We start from the raw sequence: 26,428 nt of genomic DNA, 5'->3' as shown, positions 1-26,428 counted from the left end.
TTTAAAAATATGAACTTTCATACGGCAAACATAATTTGTTTTTGTTTTTTTTTTAAAGGCAAGTTGACTCTATGAAGAAAATGTACTTTGCTTATAAACAACATAAATCTGCTCAAATACCAGGAATCCTTAATTATCTTTAATCTAGGACTGCAAGGCAGAAACCTCTTTGGTTCAGATATTCGTTTGTTATCCTAGAATCAGCTCCTAAGCATGCAATTTTGATTTACATACTTAGATGTTCAAACACAGTTTGGGCTTAAGAGAGCAGAAATTAGATTGCTTGTGATCATAATATTTTACATTTTAATAAAATACAACATAAATTATGTTAAAATATAAACCTAATTTATGCTATATTAGAAACAAAATTCATTAACTGAGCATGCTCTGACATGGTATGTGCAAAGAGGCGTGAATAATACTTTCTAGCCCTGAATTTGGCAGGGCTCCAGTAATGAAGCTAAGCAGAGCCCACAGGGAATATTCATCTTCAGATCCCATTACAAACTGAGTTTAAACATGTTACAGCTGCTAAAACTGGAAACTGCTCCCTCTATGCAAACTTAGCAAAATAATACGTAGTTGCCAAATACCTGCTTCCCACTGTAATATTACAGTTAATGTTTATATAATAAAAAGCATAACTAAGCAGAATCAGAAAAAAATAATCTTGTTCATACTTGAGGCTGCTGAATTTCACTCACAAAGCACAAATATTCGTGCAAGCACCAGATACCTCCCCGTGCTGCACGCAGTGCTATGGACTTGACTTGAGGCGAGGCTGGACTCCACACAGGGCAACACTGATGTCGCTCTGCCATGTGTTAAATATTTAAACTCGCTTTTAATAAAAACACGTTTTATGACAATACTTGTTAGCGTTGCGAGGGGACTGTTTGGCTTTGTTTTGTTTCCATAGGAACACGTTGCCCGTTACAAATCCCCACCTCCCCTCAACAGGCCCTTGGAGCGTCCAAGTGCTGTGCAAGCAGGCTGCCATGGCCCTGGTGTGCCTTGCTGCAAGGAGGGCACGTGGTTGCGGCCCAATGGTGGGCCTTGCTGCAAAGATGGCACACGGGGGGCTCCAGGCACAGCCTGGGCTGCGGCAATGGAGAGCATTCACATGCCTCCCAAAGCTCCTCCTCCTTGTGGTGCACCTCACCAGAACTCATTAGCTTTGGTGCTAATTAGCAACCGTGGCTTAAAATTTCCTTTTCTTATCCTGAGTTCACGTGGGAGTACAACATTTTCATTTTAGTTATTTTTCACTGAGCTCAGCAGTTGGCAGTATGACAGCAGTAAAAATACATTTCACATCGCCGGTCAAAGGCCTGGAGCCAGCAGCAGGAAATCTGGAATTAAATGTTTCTTGTATCTGGAAGGAGGCATGACTAAGGTAAAACGGAACCAAAACACAGGGGTGGCTTGTTGGAGGAGCTCTGTGCCTTGCTCCCAGCACAGTGCTGTGGGTGCGGGGGGCATGGGGGATCCCACGCGAGGCGGCACATGGAGCCCAACCGCACCAGAACGCTCTGCGTGTTGAGACTTCCGCTGGTTACAATTTTCACTGAGCGTTTCTTCAGTTATCCTGTCACGGTACAACACAATTACCCACAGGATATGATCTTATCATTTGATTATTAGAAGTTTTTATAGCACAGGAGTAATAAAGCTAAGGCAGCTCTCAGAACGGTTACAGCTCCGGCTCACATGCCATTACCGCTCGCTGCACAGCCAAGTTAAGGTCAATATTGCCCAACGCAGGAAGAATGCGATCTGCTATTATCCAAATAGTTTAGCAGAATGTGACATGTCTGAAACGAACGCAAGGTTTTTGTCAAATATTTGCAGCGCAGGTAAGATTTAATCAATCTTTGCACGAGGAAAGGGAAGACGGGGCTCGCAAAAATGCACCTCGACACCTCAAATGGGCTCTGCTCAGAAACAACACCCGCACTGCCAGCACTTTGAACGGGGCTGCCCTCAGCAGTGGGGGGAGTATCAAAGTACTCACAGAGGAGGAAAGGGGGGCTGTTCTGTGGCTGAAAGAATATTTACTTGTAAAGCCTGCGAGGAGACCAAATAAAAGGGTCTTTATCATGATCAAGACTCCAATATTAAGATTAATAAAATGTATTATTTATAAGTCAATTAACATAAATAGAATATGTAAGCACCAGTGTATTAAAAAATCTTTCCACAGGCAGCAGATTTTTAGCAGCATGAGGGTTTTTTTTTTTCCCCTGGAATAATACAAGAATAACATTTTCCAGCCAAGAGCAGAAACAGTAGGGGAGTCTTTGCTATCACAGAGCTTCTTATTAAATTCAGTCACTGTGAAAAGCGAGCCTTTTTTTTTTTTTTTTCCTAAATAAAGACAACTTAAAATCAATACAAGTTAGATTAACAAATCAGTACTGTACTAATCCTGATTTATTACAATCGGCGATATTAAGTTTAATCACGTATAAACTGCTACTCAACAAAAGATTTTGCTTTACTAAGTCCTGAATTAAATAACGGTGCAGAGCGTACTGAGTTTTCAGATCTGCATCATCTGATATTATGAAAAATTCAATGTACTCCTCTGCAGCAGATGTCAGAGGTCAGCAAATCTATTACAGTAATGTAAGTAATCTGGCTTTCCGCCAACGTTTTTTGTTGTTTTTTTTTTTATAAAAAAAACACTGAAGCAGATAATTTTATATTTACAAATTCTAAAATCCTCCAGGGACTGAATATCTTTCCCAACGAAAAGCAGAAACTTCACATTAGAGAAATGTATTTCACAGTATATCAAACATGTCTTCATCATTAGCATTTCATAAAAAGAAAAAAACCCTCCTTAATCTCTATTAGACGACATTCCTCCCCCCCCCCAGCTACAGAAGTAACAATACAAGGTCTAATCTGAGCCGATAACCACTACATTTTCATGTATTGATTATAAAGAATGAATGACTCTTTTGGCCCAACTCTGCTTCACGTAACACATGAGAGCATGTCTATTTATAGGCATGATAAAAAAAAAAAAGACGTTGCAATAATGCAAAGGATCTGACCAACCCAGAAAGAGGAAGGAAATTAAATGTTAAGGCTGCCAGTTTCCTCTCTAATTCTCCCCACTGTGTGTGGATATTACGGGGTGCTCAGGCCAGGGAGGAACCATATGCCCATGACACAGCGCTCTGTCCGTGGGCTGCACAGGGGGAAGGAGGGCAGGAGGCAGTTCAGCACAACCCCTGCAGTATTTTCATGTCGTTTGTCTCAGTGTTTATTTTTGTTTTCTTTCTGGCAGAATAAAATATTCCAACATGCCTCCCATTGACATCATCTTGCTTTCTCAAGGGCTCCAAGCCCAACACAAAACAGTGCGCAAGGGAGCCTCTCAGCCACAAGAATAATCTTGGAAGGACATGAAATACCAGAGCCCATTACTTGGGAGACGCTGCCCCTTTTCCATTCTTGGCAAGGAGGTTAAGGAAGTTGTTTGCAATGGGAATGGAAAAAGACTTAAATCTGCTCTACCGAATGAACACAACCATCGGTTAACCCATGGAACTCAATGCCAGTGGTTATCCGGGGGCCAGGGGATTAGTGAGATTATGCAAGGTTTAGATGCTAATGTAAATCATGAGAACAGTAAATGCTCAGATTCAAAAACACTGAGAAGGGACAGGCAACAAATCACCTTGCTGGTAGGAGTTTGGAAAACACTTCCCTCCTGGGCATACTAAGTCACAGGTGAGTGGGTCTTGGCTCCTTCCCTGAAGGCACTGCTGGGGACAAGATGACTGTTCCGCCAGGTTCACTAGGGGATCTCTCTGTTAGGTCCTTGAGAGCAGCAGGGCACAGCCATCGTCAGCAAGGAGCCAAGATGAGCAGCACTGAGCTGGGGCGACTCCAGCAACAGTCCTCATGCAGAGGTAGGCAGTCCCAGGGCAGAGGGGCCTCAGTCGATAACCTCAGTTGCAGAAGTCTCATTCTCTCACCACAAACTCAATGGCAAAGCATTCGGTTGTTTTAAGGGACCAGGAGCAACACCCCAGCTCTGATCCCAAAAGAAGGTCTGTCTTTTTACACTTATGTTCTTTAAAAAGAACAAATCCTGGAGCAATGCTGTCACAGGAAACAAGTCACATTCAACAGCAATCAGCTGGTGAAGATTGGCAGGAGTGATAGGCAGCTGTCCTGAGCACCAGTGAACAGTTTCCAACAGAGAACAGGGGGGAGGAATAACCCAAACTCTAAGATCTCAGCCTGTTTTCTGAAATAGGAATATGAAACACAAGGAGGAAATCAAGCCTGATTTCCCTGTGCTGCATTGTACAATCCAGCAGTTACGAAAGCAAGCCTTGCATGCTTTTGTGCAGAATACAATAGCAACAGGATTATTTGCATATGTCTGAAGTACAAAACTGGCATGTATTTTATCAGCAAAGGCAAAATATGTTAGAGTTCGATTTTGTTTCCAAAGAACTTTCCTTCCTTAAAGAAATGGCTCTTTCATCCTTTCATCAGCAACTTTCCTCACAGCCCACTGGGAGTGCTGGTGGGTAATGAGAACAGCTCGCTGCTGAAAGGTGGGAACTGCATTGCTGTGAGAGAATTCAAAGGCACTTTGTTTTTGGTACACTAGAAATTAGTGACATTACAAACACAGCTGCTGATTTAGCTTCGCTGTCAGGTGATGCAAGCTCAGACACTCTCCATCCTATGGCTCAGCAAGGGGAAACAAGCATCCCAGATTTAGTGTACAGTGAAGGGTGCAAGACCCTGAGTGGAAGGGAAGATATGGCTGGGGAATTAGTTCCCTGCAAGGAAGAGAGACCATGAGCCTCTCTGGAAGAGAATACCCGATCATCTGGTGTGCTCACCCGACGACTCCAGGGCTCACCACTAAGTATCCTAGGCTGGAAACCCAGTGCTGAAGAAATTCTGAAAAAACAGCACGTCCTCAGATGTTCTGAATGGACAGCTAAGGATCTGTTATTTAATGGTAAACAATTACATTCCTCTGTCATCTGATACTTTTTAAATTTTGGGGAGGGGGGAGCTTTCTGAATTTTCAATAGTTCCTTTGTTAAAGCATCTGTTACTCACATAATTGAAAAGATGTTTGTTCAGTGGTATGCTTGAGAGTGCAGTTATTTAATCTTAATGATAAAGCCCCAAGGGCAGAAAATCTCAAGAAGAAACCTCTTGTTATTTATCAAAAAATAACCAAACCAAACCAACAACAACAACAACAACAAAAAAAAAAACACCTCAAAAATAACAGGAAAAGAAAAAGAGGACTACGACACCTCATCTATCTTCAGGCTTAAATTCATGCTTGATGGAAAACTACTGAGACAGTTTGAAACTTGAAAAGTTTTCTGGGAGTTTGTGACTGGCTGAAGTGGGAGGGGGGCAGGAAAGTGGGGTGAAGACAAAAATAAAACAAGTTGCTATTACAAGAAGAAACTACTGCTTGGCAAGGTTGGTGTTTTTTTTTGGGTCAAACAAAGAGCTAGCTGTAGTTTACAGGATGACATAACACTTGATTAACTTTTGCCTGAGGATGTTTTCACACTTAGCAATGTAAACCAAAACCTCTGATAAATTACAACATAAATTAGAAGACTACCATAAGCATTTTCATGCATATACTCTAAAAGGCTCCTATTTTTTCTCCCCTCCTAAAAGACCAGCTGCTATTTCCTACAAAACTCCACCAAAATGCTTACACTTTACCAAAATTATCCAAACGCTTTAACAAAACCAAGCAGCATTTGTAAGAAATGCAGGACTCTCCTTGCATATTGAATTACTTCACAATATCCTTAGGGTAGAGAAACTTCACAGTTCTTAAAGGGAAACCATATAAGGGACTTATTTTGACCCGCCTTGTGTTTCTGATAATACATAATATTTATGTGTGCAATTCAGACTAAAAAATATCAGAATGGGCTCCAGGTTGCAGGCTGGATCTCACTGTTCTCAGTCTGCTGGAAGGGGACAGATGTGCAGCATGTACTGCAGGTGCCCAGGGGCCACAGACCCCAGGAGTCTGTCTCCAAAGCATGGCACAACTACCCTGCAGGGCTGCAAAACCCCACAGCCCACTGAGGTCCCCTCAACCACATGATCCCTGCAATGTCCTGGCAGCCGTGGCTTTAGAGCAAACTGCCCATTTGGCTACCTGGATTTGCAGACAGGTGAGTCCTGCCATGGTCCCTTGCCACCTGGGTCTGACCAGGACTGCTGGGCAGCCAAGGCTCTGGTGGCTCACGAGCTGCTGGCCACGGCACCTTCCAACACAACACATTTGTCCACTGCATAGCTGAGGGGCAGCACTACACTCTGCTATACACCAGCAGCCCCAGCCCTGCACATCCGTGTGTAGCTGCTGGACAGGGCTTGCTTTGGAAGAAACTGAGATGAAAGGCAGCCAGGCTCTGAGGCGCAAAAGGCCCCAACATGCAATTGCTCTCGTTTTATTTGCAACTTTTTACACCTTGCGAAACAGCAAGCTGTGCTCGCTCCGGCTCCGTTTTGTGGTTTGTTGTTGACTTTTTTTGTTTTTGCTTTTTTTTCTATTTTTTTTCCGAGGGGTGGGAGAGTGTAAATATTTAAATGAAAAAGTCCGCCTACCAGCAGAAATCTTCGCAACTGATCGGTGCTGCAGAAACACAGCCTATCATTTACAAGGGGTAATTAAAGCTGCCGATCATGTGTTCTTTGTAAAAGCAAAAGAAACCTCAACCCCTGCATGTGAAACCCACAGCTGCATTGGGGAGGGAAGGCAGCGGGGAGCAGAGCGCTTCGCAGAAGAGCAGCCGTTTCTGAGGGCTTGCTGATAACAGGGAGATGGGGCTCCAACAAGGGCTCACACTCCCCAGGAAGGCCCAGGTGAATAGAGCTGACACGGAGAGCACGGGAACCGCCTGCACAGAGCACAAACAGTAATGACCAAAACAACAACAACAACTCAGCTCTGCATGGCCTGAACCACAGACAGCAACAGCCCCACGATGGGAAAACATTAATGCTTTTTATATTGGTAATCATCTGTAACATGAGCAATTAAGTACTGTACTAATGGACTATAGCCAAGAACCTGGTACTAATATTAAAAACTGACAGAGATGGATAGATATGGAAGGGAAACCAGGCTGACAAAAGACATTTTATGAAGTGCTGGGGCCTACCTGAAACAACCCAATTGGAGGCAGGTTCAGACCAGCCATGCCTACAGTGACAATAACACATTCACTGGCATTACATGATATCTGCTATACTTTAAATAAAAACACACATTACTTCTACTCAGCAACCTGCACTTTCATTATTACGCTCATTAATAAAACAGAAGTTGTCTAACTAGTGTACAAATAACACTTACTGAAACACTTGCAACCTCACCTCGTTTTAAAATGAAAACATTTACAGGAAACACAAACCGTACTGCTTGAAATGAATCAGTTGATAAGGCACCCAGAATCTCCCCTTAGAGGGAACAAGGCCCAGGCCATCCCCAAGCTGCCTGCCACCCAGAGCCCAGCAGGGACAGGCACTGCAGACTCTCCTGCTGTGATGGGCACTAGAGAGCAGAGCCTGCCCTCGGCCACACCAGCACTCCTATACTTTGGCTTGGTTTTAGTGCTTGCTACCTTGGCACACTTTCTGACTCTTCTCTCTTTTCTATGAACCAGGCACAGGGTATGGAAACCCATCCTGCAGTGGGGTGCTGGGAGGAGTGGCTGGGCGGCCACGTGGGGAGCCACATGCATTACATACTTTAGTATCCTAATGCTGTCACTGGAAGGTCACTGCTCTCCATGCAGCTCTGGTAGGCTCAAGCCAGTACAAACAGCTGGTAGCTTCTCCATCAACTTGAAAACTAGTTACCACAGCACCGTGCCCTTGGCATCTAGTTGTGGAGACGGATGGCAGGGCTGAGGCAAACAGCAGCACCAGTGGCACCAGGGAGCTGCCTGTCCTGCCTCCAGTAAGAAAGGAAAGGCCACTGGGATCCAGAAGGGAAAAATCATGAGGTTTATTCAACATTTACTTCCCAGCTTAATTCAATTCCCAGTTTAGCTTTACAGCTCACCTTCAAGTTAGAAAATGTATGTGCGTCCTGAATCATTAATGTGTATTCCTGCGTTGCAGTTCTAGCTTTAGATTAAATGTCATCTGAGCACTTTGGCTATAAATGAACATTACATTTACAGGTGCTGTAGTTTGAATTACCAGCTGAAACAAACCATAACAATTTCATTTACTTTTTTTCTAAATCTGAGGCTCAATACAGTTTTCTCATGATGGAAGAAGAGAGTCTAACACCAGAAATCTAGAGATTGGACCAATCATTGAGGTTTTTTCTACGTAAGTTTCAGTTTTTCAGACCAGATTTGGTAAAGCAGATCTAATGCCAGCTCAGAGCTGATCTAAAAATCCTACAAGACCCTTTCTTCAGCTGCCATCTTTTGACAGCCCACCACACAGACCTGAGCAATAGGTCCTGGCTCTGGAACATGATCCCTTTGCTGGGCTCTTTGATGCCTTAAGACTCATCTCAACCATCAGCTAAAGCTATCTCCTCCCTCAGACCGGCTCCTGGCAAGCAGAATTGTTTTTGGGTACCCAGAAAGCCTGTTGTACCTTGAAGGCAAGGTGAATCTGCTCAGCTTTTCTAGTGAGCACAACAAGCTGTGGTACTTTGTAGCATATCCCTAAGTAACTTCTGATTAAGTCACAGGAAAGAGTCTCTGTGCATCAATAAGAAGAAGAGCACAATTCCAGGATCTTGCATGTAAAATAATGAACCGCGAGCATGAAAGTAGAAGAAAGAGAGGAGGGTTCATCGTGTCTTTGTGAATGGCTCATTTATTTTTCCATAGCTAGTGAGGAATTGTTCTCTCAGTGAATCTTGAATCTCAGCACCAAGCCAAGGTACACTTGTTCCCTGTGTGCCCTGAACTCGCAGAACCTGAACTCTCAATGTGCCCAGGTCCCCTCTGACAAAAATAAAAACCAGGGTTCTGCAAGGTACACCTGGCCAGGGAAAGCCCAGGCTGCCAGCTTCAACCAATCCACTGGCCTGGGTTCAAAGAGGAACCCCTGAGCCTCTTGGAGCTGTAATGAGGGAAGAGCTGAGTTCAGATAACCTGATGAATCAATTAGAGCAATCTATAACACTTGTCAGCAACGCAATAGCAGAGAAAATGCTATCTGACATGTACAGCTACTCACACAACTTGCCCTACTGCTTGGCTCCAAACTCTGTTATAGTGCACTGGATGGAACTTCTTGGTGCACCCCGGCCCTCATGCCAGAGCTGTGAAGGATGGCAACAAGCCTTTTTCTCCATGGTGCAGGCAGCATCTCCCTCAGAGTGCCCAACACATAAAGCATGAAAAGAGGGTGAAAAAATGCCCAGCACGCACAGTTCTGTGCACAGCAAGACCAGCCTTTTCCTGAGCCCAGCACCGTAACTTGTTTACACCCAGGAACAAGAGATTGGACTTTCCTTATTTGAGCCTGAAATTGCAGATCTTGTACTAAAATTTTCTTGTCTACAGAAAAAAAAAAGAAAAAAAGAAAAAAAAGAAAAAAGAAAAAAAAAAAGTTGTTTCTAAAAATCTAAGTAAACCAAAACAACATTCCAGCTCCAGTATTTTATTCAGTGCATGCTGGCTTCACAAGCCCTGGAAGTTATTATCTACATGGGAAGAATAAGAAATCAACAGTTCTGACCAGCAACAATGGCTGCAGAGAAAGAGTGTTTGGCAGCAGCTCGCAGGCAGGGAGGAGGGAAGGAATGCAGTGAAGAAGAGGAATGCAATGCTCTGCATGACCTACAACATTAACAGCACCCTGCATTGTGGGCCGCCCCATTATTTTGATCACAACCACAATTTGCTTAATTGGTATTCCTAAAAAACGACAGAAGACAAGTGTCTGCATCAATTAGCTGTCGTTTCTCATTTTTCCTTTAGTATGCTTTGCTCCATTTTTCAGCTTCTTTAACCGGAAATCTGTTGTAAAAATTAAGATATGTACCAAAGAAAAATAGATGCTTGTTTTATTTATTTAGCCACTGGAGACATTTATTCTGGTTTAAATTACAATGGATTATCTGACTAAACTGTTGGGGGAAAATTTACTACATCTTTAAGAAACCTCTCTCTCTCCCTCTCTCTCTCTTTCTCTAATTCCTTATAAAACGCTTTGAAGGTTCTCCAAATTAATTTTTTCATTATTAAACAAGCATTTCAGATTCGTTATCTTACCTTTCATAATGTCTGCGAGTACATGTAGCAGCACTTGTGCTTCCAGGGTTACCACCTAATTCATCATAAATATGTTTCCATTGTCGACGGGCTGTTATCTGTAAAAATGGCAATGGAAAATTTAATCTTGCATCTTTACAGATTCTACAGCGTTTGAGTTCACAACAACAAATGCATGTGTGACACTTCCAGAACAGCATGTACTACAAGAACAATAAAAGCCCCTACAGAATATACAGAGCACACAAAGCTCTGGGTGTTGGGTTGTGGGTTTTTTTTGGTAAGTTAACACTACGCCTATTTTCTCTCGCTCTAAAATGGAGTGATCTGACTGATTCATTATCAAGTCACAAGCAATCCAGCCTCACAAAAGAGAATCTCAATCAATATAGGGTCATTAACCATCAGAAGTTATGCAGACAAATCCCACGGTGAATTATGAAAATGAAGCCAGACCCGTACTCAGCACAAATAATGATTACGTAGTTATTTTAACTGAATTAGAGAAAATAAATCTGCTGCAAAACCCAAATCCACCACAGAATTCTGTAAATCCACAAAAGCATAGTCTGTAACTCTATAGGTTACAAGCTGTTTATTTTTATCCATTTATGTCAGTAAAATATATAGATCAAATAGTAATGAAATCTTAACATACTCCAATGTTAATATTTGAGCTATGTATTTTATTGGACTACACAGATGAAAATAAACATCTTGTAACATATTGAGTTGCATACCATGGCTCTGTTTTTCGTTCAGAAATTAGGATTATACAGAATAACAGATGGAAGACCTGGCAAAAGAATTGTTTCTGAATACCACTTCATTATTTTATATATTCCGCTATATTTAAAACAGGAAGAAAAACAGGAATAGGACAAGCACAATAGATCACCCTCCTTTGCCTGCAGCTCATAAAGAAGGCCAGTGGAAAATTGTGGGGGCAATTTTGGGAGAATTTTGTCATTTTCTGTGGAATGCTGTGGATTTTAATATATTCAGCCCCGGAGGCTTCTTTGGAGTTACCCACAGAGCAGTCAATGGCATTTACTGAGGAGCTAAAGGCAGCAATCAGAAGAAAACAAATATTACAACTCGCAATCTGAGGCCTGTAATTTTAATCTAAAGAAGAGGAGATAGCTACCATCATTAAATACTACAGGGTAAGAGGTATTTCTTTCTAGCTCTACATAAAAGGAAAATCCTTCCTTTGCTGAAATCATTCTCTGAAGCCAAAAGGCTGCCTGCAGACTTAGCATTTGGTATTGTTACAGTTCCTCCAAGTTCACTGCTTGTGTAGTTCTCAGAAAACATCTGCACCAGCTCCAACTCACTACCAGTACTTAGTAGTGCAGATAAATTCAGCACAAATGAACTACTGAAATAAAACCAAACACTCAGCTGAGGAAAAAGTTCATTCAAAATCTATTTAAGTCCTTACAGCATCTCTTCCCCAAACTACCCACACTTCGGTCTATTATTTTCACTGAAGGGGTTGAGAAACTGGAATCATAATGAGCTGTAAAGAACATCAACTCCTGGAAATATTAAAGGATGCTCCTTCTGCAGCCTGAAAGGTCAAAAACCATTGGATTACATCCCAAGCTGTAAAGGAAAGCTTGGATGGAAAGCCACCTCAGGTCCTGCCTCTCACACCTTTGTTATGGTCATCGGGACAGGCAGAAGGCATGGCCAAAAAACCCTTGCCTTTTGATAGCTACCCAAAATCACAGGTCCCTCGTGGGCTGTTGCAAGAGGCCTTTTATCAAATGTAACATGGCAGCCTCACAGGCTAAGGGAACAAAAATGCTCAAAGCTACACGGTGAGCTGTGCTCTCCCCTCCTAGCAGGCCTGGCCCAGCTGGCATGCAAAGCTTTGGGCCAGGACTTCATCTTTGGCTAAGTACAGTGGTGCTGTGGCAGAATCTCTGAACTTAAACAAAGGATTAGTTAGCAAGAGGTCTACAGCAAGTCCCCTTTTTAAACATGCCCATGCTACTATGAAGCCTGGTGTCCATTTTCAAAAAGAACATAGCAGCCTTAGAACCAAAGTCTCATTAACTATGAGCCAAATCCAAAGTTGACAGTCAAGCTGGAGCAATAGCAAACACAACCTTCCTTAAGGTGGAAGGGGAATCCCTCTGAAGTCACCGGACCCTTACTGGTGTCCATCTCCTCTAGGCTCTTAAAAATAATAGTATTTACATAAACATTTGCCCAGCTTTATCCAATTCCGCCTCTGCAGAGGATCAGAACTCCTTAGCAATTAGCAGAGTTGTGCCCTCCCACGTTTAAATTTGACATTCCCTGAAATAACTGTTATTCTAACCAAGCCTGTAGATGAGTTTTCCCCTGCTCTGGAAAGTTTAGGTTTTATGCTTAATAAACTTCAAAGGACTAAAGTAAGTAATAAATTGCATCCTTAAAAAACCTGAACAAAATGCAGCGTTGTGAAAACCTCACAACTACCATGCAGGGCAGCACTGCTCCAGATGGATGCTTGTGCTGGCTACGTTCAAATTAAGGACTGCTTGCTTTTCTCATGGAAGTCTCTCCCACCCACCTTCAGTGATGATGAACTTCTTGAGGAGCCAGGAAAGGGTACTGCTTGGCAATGCTTTGCTTATGGTTACTGTTTGTACCCAAAAGGCCTGTCTTGGTTGCTTTTACACAGCGGCTTTCTACTCTGAATGGGTTCCTATGTGGTCCTTGTTAGTGACACACCCGTGACTGGGACACATGAGAAACAGAAAGGCAGGCAACAGAAAAGTGCAAAAATATGAAAATGTTTTAGTTGGCTGAGCAGGACATTTCCTATAAACGCATTCATGAGTGTCATTTTTAGGGGCATGGAGCTTTAGTAATGTAAGACAACAAACATTCTGTAAAAGCTTTAACAACTACTTCCTAAGCACTTTCATTTCATACTTCTAGTAAATTCACTTTCAGTTTCTTGACTTCAGTTGACCTGCTGTAGCAGACATCATACAGAGGACAAAGTTATTCGTTGCTCTAGTTCTCCGGTCTGTTTTCCTCTGTTCCCAACAGTATATACATTTCTCTCAGTATCTGCCACAATCATAAGAGCACAGGATGCTCCAGGCTCATCTACTAATCAAGGCAATTGATTATTGCCTTGAGTAGGCCAGCCTAATCTCTGACAGCTTTCCACCCTATTGCTGGCTTTAGTTTTATAGTGGTCTTCTGGTTTGCAGACCCTTCTCACAGTTTGCTCCAAGCTACAGATCCACAGTACTAGACCACGGCCACTGGGATCCAGGGGTTTTGAAAACCTGCATGCCATCTTTCCCTATCAGCAGAATTTGGAGTTAAGCAAGAGACTGCTCAGTCCAGGGACCCGAGAGCAGATTTGGATCTTGTTCTTGTAAGCACAGTATTAGGTTGTGACTGGTACTCAAAAGCAACCAAATTAATTCAAAGATCTTATCTATTAAAGTAGAGGACTGTCTATACAAATGCTTTTAATAGCATCTTCTGATTTGAGGAATGTATGATCTTCTCCATTGCCACTCCCAGCTTCTTGCTCCAAACTGAATGGGGGATTTGCTGGTCATGGTACATGATCTTCATAAGGCTCTTCAAAACAGAGCTCTGTTGATTAGCAGTTTTGCATTCCACTAAGCTATCAGTTCCTTTGGGCCTGCCCAGACACAGAACTTTTGTGTGTCAATCATTAATTTCTAAAAACTAAAGCAATTTCTTGTTGCTTCCAGAAGGCAGCAGCTAAATGAGATCTCACTGACCTTCAGGGGAACGTAAGGGTTAAGACCCACCCGATTTTCTTTTTACCCTTTATCTTCGTTTATATCTGCAGGTTAAGCCCATTCAGCACAACAGTCTTTTACAAATATGCCAAGGCATTCCTCCTGTGTTGGCTCAGAAGGAAAGAAGCCACCTCAGGACTTGCCAAAGACAACTCTTGAAATAATTCCTGGAAGTTTCCCATCTCTGAACATCTGCATCTTTTACTCTCTTGACTTAGGGTGACTGACAAAATTCCACTCCATGGTTGTTAAACGTCACTGCAGCTGAGCCCCCCGGAATGTGACTTTTCTTCCAAGGATCTGGGGACATTTTAAACCATTCATACTGTGAAGGCTTGCTGTACAGAGTGCTTTCCAGTGCACTCTCTTACTTCAAGCAGTAAAGATGTTCATTTCATCTACTTCACTGGAGAGAAACATGATCCCACCAATTCAAAAGAGCGTTTTGTCTATAAAGGTTAGACCAATTTGTATGGGATCCTGATTTTATTAAGGCTGTTCTATGTCCAATCAGAAGTACATGGGAGTGTGGTATTACACTGCTGCGGGGGACAACTAACTAGGAATTAGTAACCAAACAGATAATGGAGAAATAAGAAATGACTCTCACAAGTAGTCTAACTGGAGAACCGTTAAATTAAAACATATGACACACAATGATGACTTGACACTACTAAATATCCTGTATGTATAGCTAATAGTCTCTGCTACCGGATTCATTCCAGTACCTAAAACATGTCAGTAAGGAAAGACAGATAGCTTAATAAAGTCATTCTCTGCACTTCAATTTAATTCACTTTTAGATCATAAAAAAATAGTGCAAATGAGACACAATCACAACTGTTTGTGCGAGTGGTAGAATCTCGCTGTGACTGAATTACAGCACTCACTTGAAATTTTAAATATGGGACTATGCAGACCTGCCTAAGATTCTGGAACTAAGACTGAGGTCCACGTTATCCCAGTCATCTGATGCCTTGATGGAAAATGAAACCCAAATCATATACAACAGTCTCCCACTGATGCTCACCATAATAAAATAAATATATGCAGACCAATGCAGTTTGGCAAGCTCAATGGACACAAACCAGCTATAAATTTCTAAAAAAAAAAGGGTGTGCACAGGACAAAGTATTCCAACAGCTAATGGTTTAACATTCAGGGCATACAAAGCAAAGGCACGTCCATACTGAGGGTGAGATGTTAACAGAAAAGGATGACATCAAACAGCCTCCATGTACAGCCCAAGTCGTATCAGTGTGGTCCTCCCAGCTTCAGTGGCACAGAAGCCACTCACAGCTGTAGAAACAGCCCATCACTTCAGCAAAGACACTCCTAAACCAAGGCTGGGCTCCCAGGTATGTCCGACAGCTTGAGATGTTACTGCTGTTTTCATCAAAGGTGGCAAATGCCCCTAACCAACTGGGAACATCTATCACCAAGGAAAGGGCAGGAGCTCTGAGAGAAGGATGGACTGATACTACCCTGTATGAGTTTCACGTGCGTTAACTTACCCCTCCCATCCTCTCATGTTTCTCCTCACACAGACTCCTGCTGTTGGTAAACCTGGCTCTCTGGCATCTTGTTCAGAAACTCATCCTCTTGTTCCCATTCCCTCGGACAGAAGTTCACTTAGTTCACTGTCTCTAGAACCTCCTGCCCTCTCTCACTCTGGCACTAGAACTCAGCATTCTCTAGCAAGCCCCCACTTTGGCAGCCCTTCTGCCCTCAGTCTCACCAAGCAGACCTGAAACACTGCTGCCTTCCTGAGCGCTCCAAACACCTCACTTTCCTTTCAGCGTCCTCCCTGCCTTCTCTTGGGCTCTGGATCAAGACCAGGATTTTAGCCCTTGCTTTCATTGTGCTTTACAACTCACAGCAATTATTGTTGGCTCATAATTTCTGTAACGATGCATCTATGGTAGCTATTCATGCATATATACTCCTTAGCACACCTACGCACAGTCCTGTACGTAAGCATGGTATGTGCTGGTTAATGAAAGATACAGAAATAACAGAAGCCAAATCAAGCACGTATTTTTGTTGGGAATGTCAGGTTCCGTGTTGCACAAAATCCCAGCTACACCCATGCTAATAAACTCGGGTTGTTAATTTACAGAACAATATGCTTTGTTGTAGGGAAGGAAAACAGTGAGTTCTGTATTCTGCTTTGAGTGACTTTCAGTCTCCTGATAGTGCATTTCTTCTTGTCAGTTCTCTACAGCACAGATATGTCCCAGATTACTTCGTAAACAAAGCAAAAATAATTTCTTTCATCCAACTGCGGCAGGAACTGAACAACTTAATCTGATCATTGTGTGCAAAGAAAATATTTCCAATGACGACATCTTCCTATGTCAATTGGTTTTTATTACAGATGTCATCTCTATGTGCCATATTAATGCAGCTCTTTCTTCTCTTTTCAAGATTTTAATCTAAGTTTGTTGCTCTAATATTTTATTGGTTCAAAATACACGCTGTAAAATCCATGGCCTTCAAATTTTCCTGTAAGCTAAAAATAAACCGCTCTTGTCAGATATGGTTAGCTGATAAAAAGTGTCAGAGGCTTTTCTGAATTACTTCGATAACTTCCTGTTTATGTGGTACTGACCCTTGTCTAATAAAGTTCTTTTACACTCGGAATAAGAGAAGATACTGCAGCATACAATTCCTTAATGGACAATGCTGATTACTTTTGAAAGCCTTTAATACATTTCCCATATTAGACATGAACAGATGTCAGGGATGTTGCCAAGTGAAATTTCTTTTATGCAATCTTGGCTTGTTGTACAATAATAGCCCTTTCTCAACATGGGAAAAAATTACAGACCCAACTAATTTCCTTGACAGGGAAGAGTTACATATGTTTTCCACTTGTAGCTTTTACGACAAGTTTACAATTTTGCCAAACCTGGAACTAATTGGGACTGTTTCCAAAAACGGTCCAATAAACCCGCAATGTGTACAGCCAGCCTAAAATGCAGCAAATGATTGTTTGCTTTTACAGCTTTTTTCTTTCTTTTTTCTTTTTCTTTTTTCTTTTTTTTTTTTTCTAACAGGGAAAAGTCAGATTGCACAATTATTTCATTTAAGTTACTTAAACACTTACTGTTTCATATCCTCCCAGTTTTTGAGCAGCTTGAAACATAGTCCAAAGGTTAACTGTTAGAGGGACAATAAGTATTTAGATAAGCATTGCATTAACCAACATATTTCAAAGAAATGTAAATTAAACAGTTCTTTAAAAAGTAGAAAGAAAAAAAAAAAAGCTCACAGCCCCTGAAAAAGCTCCTGTGAAACATTTTCCAAAGAGATATTTACATAATCTGAAAAGTAAATATTAGCCCATACTACATATATATATATATTTAATTACATATAAGAGAACAGACTTAGATTCCTTAACAGGACTGGAAAAACACACTGAGACAAAGGTAATGGGCTCATTTGAGTTTGCTGATAAGAAGCACAGTACAATGAGACTGTAACATGTTTCCATAACTTTGATAATAAAAATTATTCATTGGGAAGAATGTTGCTTTTAATTATTTGTTAAATACTGATTTCATTAGCAAGCAAGCACGAACCACATACCAGCTCACAGTGAAAGCCTATCGATTAAACAACAATATCCAATATTTACTGCAGCTCACATAATGACCTCCATAATCAATAAGCAATAAGCTGCGTTCTAATGGGTCCCATGTAAATGAACCCGGGGGGAGCACAAATGAAAATTACCATAGTAATTATGGTACAGGTGGTCATGCCTTGCCCCTGGCTGTGGGGTGAAAGGAACATAGGTAAGTCCTTCAAAAGGCATGTTGGGAGATGCTTGTTGCTTCCTGTGTAATTTCTTCCCTCTCATGTGCTTCTCATGCTGGCCTTATTTTATTCTTTTTGTTTTATGTTAATTGACAGCAGAAAAACTGATGTCACAGCTTTATGTAAAGTCAGTGCACTGTTCCTGAAGGAAGCAGTGGCTCCCAAAAGACACACTGCTCGCACTTCAGGCCAGACTCAGCAATAATGCTTTAGAACACAGCAGACAGGATCTCCTTCTCCACGGGGGGATGCTCTGATGCAGTGTACACACTGCTCATTCCCACTAACCTATTTATATTGGCAGTGTTTGCACAAGTCTTGCTGGACAAATACAGAGCCCTGTCCTGCAAACATTTCTGCTCTTCTCAGTGTACTTACTCTTGGCATTTAAGTATTTACTGGATCAGGCCCCTAATTTATAATGAATGGCAGGCAACTTTCAGTGCATTTCAGCTAAATATTAGGAGGGGTCTTACCTTGTATGGGAATTTTAGAAATAATACTTGAGCTTGTCTTTCAAGCCCACCCTGTCCCCATGTATGAGGGAGCACATAATAAAAAGGGGGGAGAGAGAGGGGGGGGAATCCTCTCTTCAACACAAAACGTTCTGAAAGCCTCACTGAACCTTGTATTGCTTCAAAGCTATCAAGAGCTTTGCTTGGGCCTTGATTTAATCTGAATCAATGCATAATGCAACGAAGCTGTTCATAGTACATTAATTTTACTTCCATTTCAAGCAGCCAGTTTTCAGACAAACATTGTAATCATTCGGAGTTATATAAGTTTATAATGGCTGCTGGAGGCCTGTTGCAATCAGTGCCAATTGCTATTAGGTATGTAAATTGTTATGTAAAACACACAGGTTTGACATTCTTCATCAAAATAACACATGGGTTTAATCTGCGAGATAAATTAGAGTAAATAATATTTCAATCCATAGAGTCCTCCCTTTAAGGAAAAAAAAAAAATATCAATCAGCCTATAGATAAAGAGAAAAAAATACCCCTTCTACAGCTTTTGTTGGAAACTCTACATTGCACTGCAATATTTATGTAGAATTTAGTTACAACTGTATCTTCTCCACCTACAATTGCTTTACAGATTGTGGCACTACAAACTGTACATGCCAAAGCAATTTTAAACACTGCATTCTGTATTAAACAGATACAGCCTGGTTTTATATTCTCCAAAGTCAGTAATTTATTAACTATAAACACATTTCTGGGCTGAAAAATCTGATCCCTTTTGTGCCTTTCTCGACCACCTTTAAATGTCTTCCTTTAATATTTGTCCTTTCATAAAGAACATCTGGGCACAATAAACATACGTCATGTTATTAACTCAGAAGAAAGGCATTACAGACGCTGTAGATTTACAAAACAGAAAACTAGAGAGTTTTCAACATGCCTATTTCTAGTCATAATCAGCGGATTTAAACCTATAAATATCCGGCAGCAACTACCCCAAGAAGGAAGAGATGCAAATCTAGGCATATGACAGTAGAATTGCCTGATCTGGAAAATGCGTAGATATAAACACGGTCCCCCCCATCCATAAGGCTTTAAAACAGGCTCTGTGTGCAAATACTTTCCCCAGAGAAGCCAAACTGTTCTAAAATGTCAACAAGAAAGTGAGAAAAAGGATACTTACTCTGCTTAAAACCTAAATAGGGTATTCGTTCAATTGGTGTTTTCCTTTCTTTCATATATTTATAAAGTGCCACAAGGAAAGCCTGCTCATCAGCTCTGCATTCTTCACCTATGGCAATCTTTGATTTATCCTCACTTGAGCCTTTTTTACAGTTGCTGTTGTTACTCTTGGGTTTGGGCAAAGCTGACTTAGACTCACATTTTACCTGGGAAAAAAAAAAAAAAAAAGATGTCATATCAGATCTGGGTAACCTTTAATTTTCACTTAAGGAACAAATACCCTCTCCTAGTAGAATAGATTGCTGAAAAAAAGAAGAGGCCAAACCATGCAACTGTGTTTGAGGGGAAACAAAGGAAGCTATTTTTAGAGCTAAATGCCTTGTTCTGAATCTTAGTCACAACATTTTTAAATAGCCACATCTTTAAATCATTATAACCCATTGGTAATGCTCTCCAGATCTGCATTTTTATGACTATACATTGCTATGTCACAGACAGCTCCCATCTCTCACATACACTTGCCATTAGCAAGTCTAATAATAACCTTTGTTCCAGGACTGACACTGAGCATTGTCAACTCCCGCAGACAACCTCTGGAGTTGAGGGTGTTCGGCCCCTTCCAGGAACGCTCAGCAGCCAGCTCGGAAAAGACTCATTTTTCTCTCCTTTGGCCCACCAAAATAGACGCAGACCTTGGCAGGCCTTACCCAAGCAGAACCCTCAGTGCACACGAGCAGAGGTTCAGCTGTAGCACAGACTTAAGTCGAAAGGGCTTGAGCATCTGCTTGAAGTTAAGCACAGCCCCAGGTATTGAGCAGAAGGAAGAGACTGGTAACAGCAGCCTGTCCCACAAGGCACTCGCAGCCCCGGTGCATGTGAGTCCTACAGCCCCCACTGGCCTTCCCAGCAGATGTGCCAGTCAGGAAGACAACAAATTGCAAGCACTTTAACCTCTCATCAGTATTCAAGCCTTGGAACTGGCTTAATCTCGCAGTTTATCATGGAGATAATCCTCACATGGAATCAATCAAATTACAATTTGAGCGCTGCCATAATTTATGTGAAGCAAAACCAAAGAGTAGAACCTTGCAAACTGATCTTTCAAATCCCTCCGTGTCCAAGGTGGGACCAATGCACAACCAGTGAGAAGCTGCCTACTGCAAGGCAATGGAAGTGCTAGCAGGCGTCTCTGACAGCAGACATCTGCACTGTCCTGTCACTGCCTGCAAGCACTATGAAGAGCCTTCTGCAGCTCCACACCTGAACCAAGACATGTCCTTTGTGCTCCAAGTGAGCACCAAGAACCAGCACTGGGTATCTTGGGAGGAGAGCAGAGGGAGCAGCACTTCTTCCTGAAGAGCAAGAGGGCAATTATGGTCAAGCAAAATATTGACCCTCCTTCTTCCAAACAAGTGCTTTGTGGGCACTTCTTGACATTTTGGAGGTAAGTGCGATGACCAAACAGCAAACATACCATCGGAACAACCATGACATGCTTATTTAATCTCAATATTAGATGCCTTGTATTCAGGCTCAAGGAAAGCTAAAATTGTTTCTTCTGCGTTGCTCCAAGATGTTAACTCCACAAAAAGCACTGGTGTAGGGTCAGCTGCCTCCGCAGTTTTCTACAGACACTGGGCAAGGCAATGCTAGAGGGGAGAAGTGGTGGCACTTTTCCAAGACGCTTGATGCCATTGAAAACTCTCCCTGTAGGACACCACACGGTACAGGCTTGGTGTGCCCAGGAAACACACCAGATATGGGAAAGTGAACTTCCTGCTGGGCTTTTCTTCATCCCTTACTCCTGAAGTATGTACTGCTCAGTATTCCCTGGTTGCATGTTACAAAGAGATATTTTCTTCCTATGGCACAAGACACCACGCTTTGCCTTTTAGTAATATATATGCTCACTGACCGAACTTTGGTAAAGATCATGGATTTCATCCAAAACTCAATGAAGTTAAGGGGAATTCTTTTTCCTACTAACTGAACTTCAGATTTCATCACTTCACTTTTCAGTTCAGAGCTGTAATCCCTTGCCTTTTTCACTTTGGCTCCTTGCAAAACTGTTTAATAGCTTCCCATAATAAAGTTTAGATTATATTGTCAGAATGTTCAGTGCTATACAAAGACTGGGTTAACACTTCCAGTGCAAACCCATTATTTCATTAAATATAGGATTTTTAATTTGAACTGCAACTATGTGCAAGGTAACACTTGGAATAAATTCACTGGACCTGACAACAGTTTCTCAAGTTTTGATGCTCTCTTGCTTGGAGAGAAAGAAAGTCAGTCAGTCAGTCAGTCAGTCAGTCAGTTTGTCTGCCAGTCAACCTCAACTTTTACAGTCTGTTTTAATTTTTGAAACCAGGCAATTCAACTACGCTTGCTAAGACAGCCAGGGCACAAATGCTAAATCAAATGAAAGCTCACTTCTCTGAAAGCAAACTAATGGTAAGGGATGTTACTGCCAAAGAGACAAAAGGAAACAAAGAAAGTATCATATAAAAAAAGCCACTGGGAGTGAGAAATTCCATGCTACACATAATGTCCTTCCTTCCAGCACACAGAGAAGAGAGGTCAAAGGGTCTGCGTACCTCAAAGGTGCCAAAATGCAAGGAAAGGCCTCCAAGCAGTGCCAGGCTCAGAGGAGCTTTGATGAAACCGAAACGCTTCACCTGCACAAGTTGGAGGCAAAGCCTCGTTTCTGGCACTTCCCCCAGGTGACAGGAGACATGAATGAGTGCTGTGACCTCCGATTAATCAGAAACAAAAGGGCCAAGCATCGTTCTGGATAGCACCGGTGTAAATCCAGTATAAATGCACTACAGCCACAGCTCTGCTAGGTTTGCACCAGGAACCAGAAACCAATTCCCTCTCTTGAAATGCAACTCTGAATCTTTCTAGAAGGCAAAGCTGCGGTACAAAACGCTGCATTTTGCCTTGCTCTCTTGTCTGGTCTAGTCAGAAAGCAGAATGAACTTGTTGTAAAGAGGGAGTTCCATTTCCAGAGGAGGTAAAGCTCTTTTGCTGCAGCTTCAGTGTGCACAACATACCCAGAACGAAGCATAGGGCTAAGGCCCTGTAAGGCAGCCCAGAGCTGCAGCAGAGGCCGGGGCATGCTGTGGTGGGCCCTGGAAACATCTGGTCACATCTGGCTCCATGCTCAGGCAGAGGTGAATGAGCCAGGATCAGGCAGTCAGTGAGCATCATGGGTGCAGCAGGAGTTTGTTTTCTCCTGCCAGAGGTCACACACACAGCAGACCACTACAGAGCAGTATTTCAGAGCTTCAATCAGATAAAATCTGAGGCTCTCTGAATAAATCTTCAGGTCTGAGAGCATGCCAGGCCACCTGTGGCCACAGGAAACGCAAATCCTGGCAACTTTTAAACTAATTTCCCAGATCTTGCCATATAAATGAAGTGAGAGATTTACTTTAGCATTTGCACTAGGAGATGTAATGAGTAGATTCATTTGGGGACAATTTCCATGTGTAACAAGTTAATCCTTTCAGCTATTTGAAACGGCCGTGTCAGCCAGTTTTAAAAGGCCTTCCAGTGCTCTTTTACACACTTCGGAAAGGCTCATTGGGAGCACCAAGTAAGAAAGGTTTGCAGGTACATCAAGGGTCATGCGAGGGCCTGTGGGTCACACAAGCCAGTCCAGCAGTGCTGACATGGGCACTATTCCCAGGATCCCCCTGAATCGATGCAGCACACAGACACCAGATCACAAGCAAGAGGTGGCAGGTCTGTCCTCCTATGGTTCTATTTCCACCAAGCCACCTATACTCAGTGCTCCTACACAGATGAACACTCTTCTGTGCCAAGTTAACAGCAAAAGCCTATGAAATAATCTGTCTGCTCATGTCTCAAGGTAAACATGCCTCATGAAATCTGAATGGTATGAATGTATAAAGCTTTCTAGCCAGTAGCAGCTGAGAACACAGAATGCAGCATTACAAACGAGTGGCCTGTGTCGGTCTCAACCATCTCTGCTCCTTCCCTGCCCAAACCCTACAGTCCTGGTGTCTCCATTGGAGCTGTCTGCCCACTGTGCTCAAGTCAGGCTGCAGTCAGATGCTGGGTGCCATCAACTGAGGAAGAAAGCTGGACAACTTCTGTTCAAAAGGGATTTTAGCTGGGACAAGGCCAGGACCATCACCAATATTTTTTGGCACCTAGCACAGGTGGATTCGTCCCACTTAGTCTAGCAGTTTTCAGCTCTGCTTTTTATGGACCTGCTGTCAGCATTCATCAGACGTGGAGCAAGGCTAGAGAAGAAAATGGGATGGTGAAGCTAACACGGAGCCTAAGCTGATGACTTCACAGCTCAGTGTTCCCACAAGGAGAGCACAGCAGGTGGGCCTCCATCCCTTGCCCTTACACTTCCACTGCCCCAGGAACTCACTGACAGGTCTCTGTCAGAGTTGTGCATCTGCTTTGGAGGGTTTTTGATTCACTGCTCCCCTCTAACTAAAATATTTCCACAACCCTAAAACACAGATTGATGTGAAGAGCCAGAGTGAAGTCAGTGTGACTACATGCAAGGGACATTATATCACGAGCACGTCTATTATTTATAATGAAATTAAGCTGGCCAAGATAATTAATGCTATTAATATCTGCACAATGATGAGCGCAGTATGACTAGATAAATAGGCAGAATTACTTCTTATCTGAAATATCCTCTCATTTGACTGGTAGGGTGAACCCAAATATAAACAGAAAGGGTAAATAATTTGGTATGAAGTGCTGCTGTTGTTTTTAATTACCTAATACCTATATTATACATCAGGTGCCAAAGAGCAGGGTGCTTTGACAACACAGCACATGCTGCATTTTGCTAGTAATATTTTAACAAGAGAAATAGCTGGTGGGGGGGGGGAGGATTAAGGCAAATTGAGACATTTTCACGCTGCAGATTTTGCACATTCTTCCACAGAGCAAAAACATTCAGACAAACTCCATAGCATCTGGCAGGACCCTGCAACTCAGCGCACCAGGCTCCATCACCTTTTACCATGCCTGTCTAACACGATAGTACAGCCTCCAACTGAGCACAATAGGGCACAAAGAGAAGAGAAACAGTGACTTAAAGGCAGAGTTTCATCATGAACTTCAGCCTCTTTTATCGTCATCAACAGAAGGCACAATTTTAACCGAACTCCTAGGGAGGAGGAGGAGGTGGAATTTAATTTGCCTTCCTATGAGAAACCCAGAGCAGAACACTTCCACTTGACCTCTTTAACCTCCTAATCTCCCAGGACATTCACTGCCTATAACAATACGATAGTAAATGGATCTATAGATTCACTGTATTTCCTAAAGAGATGGTCACAACAATGGGAGCATTTTCCAGATACACATCCATCTAATTTAGTGAAACAATGGACTCACAAGGAGTTGGTCGAAACATTCAGGCTATGCAAATATGCTTAGCAGGGGCTCAAAAGTATCACAGTGACAAAGTTCTGACAGAGATACAAATCAAGAAGTATTGCTCTAAGTAATTTTCCATCTCTGCATCTTACAGTTTCAAATTAAATCATCTTGAAAGGAGCCATTTGTGCTGCTTTTATTTTAAGAGAAAATCAAATTCCTATTTAAAACCACACATACAACAGAGAAAATAAGACGTAAATTACTCTGCAAAAACTCCATTTTTAAGTAATTTTACGTAAAAGACACAAACCCACAAATAACTAAGAGATATGCCTAGAAACACAAAGCAAGGATCCAATTTTTACTTTCAGCACGGGCTAAGCACTGCAGCAAATAAAGAATACTCTTTAAAACAGACCTCAGAATGAATATGCAGCTCAACATGAAGTAGTACAGAATCTGTACTTTTTTTTTCTTTTTTTTTTAAGCATTTGTACTGAATTTCTTCACCCCCCCCTTTTTTAAAGTCAAGATCTTAACATCAGGGTAATCTCATTTGTGCGTGCTTCTTAGAAACCATTATTTAAGCAGCTCTGGTTTCATACTCTGTTTATCTTCGAATTTATATTTAGAAGTGCATTGTAACAGGGTGAGCTGCTCCCTGGTTTATTTTTAATTTGAAGATACTGTCACAAACTATGTTTGTGTGTCACAGAATGTGAAAACTAACAGGGGGTGCCAAGAAAGCTTAAACACTACCAGTTACCAACAAGCTGATTGCATTAGGTTGTTAGGCGACTATAGGTACTGGTAACTTCCAACACAGCCGAGATTTAAAGTAAAGAATAAAACTGTTGAAAAAAAATCACATTTATCTCCCCAAGAAAATAAATTACATTCTAATTTGGAAACAACATGCTGGGAAACAAAGGCAGGGCCGTACCTAAAAAAGGAGAATGTACTGAAAGGAATATTATGAAGTGATTTACCTTGGCAACAGCTTTGCTTTCAGAATTATTGTTGGAATCCTTAATGCCATTTAATGAATCTCTTCTCTGTGGGCAAGGCTTCTTTTTGCGTGGTCTGCCTTTAAGATTTGGCGCTGAAAATTAATGGAGAACAATTTGAGTACACTGTCTTATACTGGATTCTTAACAGCTGAAAGCATCATAAATAATTCCACCACAATCAGTCACAGAAATGTACACATCTGTCTACAGTAAATGCTTATTATGAGATTCCCGTCCTCCACGGGTTACGTCTTGACACACTATACATTTCTATATCATATTCCCCAAGGCTAATCTATTCTACTTTCACATAACTAATTAATACAAAGTCAAACACTGGTCTCTGAAGGACTCGGAGAGAAAGCACAAATATTTCTCCACGGTACAAAAAAGAACAAAGTAGAATATTAATAGGTAACTTCGCATTAATGAGCTGCTGCATTTATTATTGTTAATCTTCAAGTAAAAGTACTGACTACTACTTCCAA

At 41.9% G+C, this 26,428-nt stretch overlaps 1 protein-coding gene across 9 annotated transcripts in view; it reads right to left on the bottom strand.

The window, feature by feature from the left end:
* The window catches only part of ARID5B (AT-rich interaction domain 5B), a 142,804-nt gene that overhangs the window by 11,095 nt on the left and 105,281 nt on the right, over positions 1 to 26,428 (bottom strand). For all 9 annotated transcript variants that reach the window (XM_015866225.2, XM_015866230.2, XM_015866226.2 and 6 more), the window contains 4 exons: positions 25,920 to 26,032; positions 19,547 to 19,751; positions 17,181 to 17,233; positions 10,284 to 10,381 (listed from right to left, as the gene is read on the bottom strand). In XM_015866225.2, the coding sequence (XP_015721711.1) occupies positions 10,284 to 10,381; positions 17,181 to 17,233; positions 19,547 to 19,751; positions 25,920 to 26,032 (469 nt within the window). The remainder of the gene's footprint in view (positions 1 to 10,283; positions 10,382 to 17,180; positions 17,234 to 19,546; positions 19,752 to 25,919; positions 26,033 to 26,428) is intronic.

The sequence above is a fragment of the Coturnix japonica genome, chromosome 6 (genome assembly GCF_001577835.2).
Source record: "Coturnix japonica isolate 7356 chromosome 6, Coturnix japonica 2.1, whole genome shotgun sequence".
NCBI classification, from domain to species: domain Eukaryota; kingdom Metazoa; phylum Chordata; class Aves; order Galliformes; family Phasianidae; genus Coturnix; species Coturnix japonica.
The sequence above is the reverse complement of the archived record's forward strand: the minus strand, read 5'-3'. Positions and strand labels throughout refer to the sequence as shown.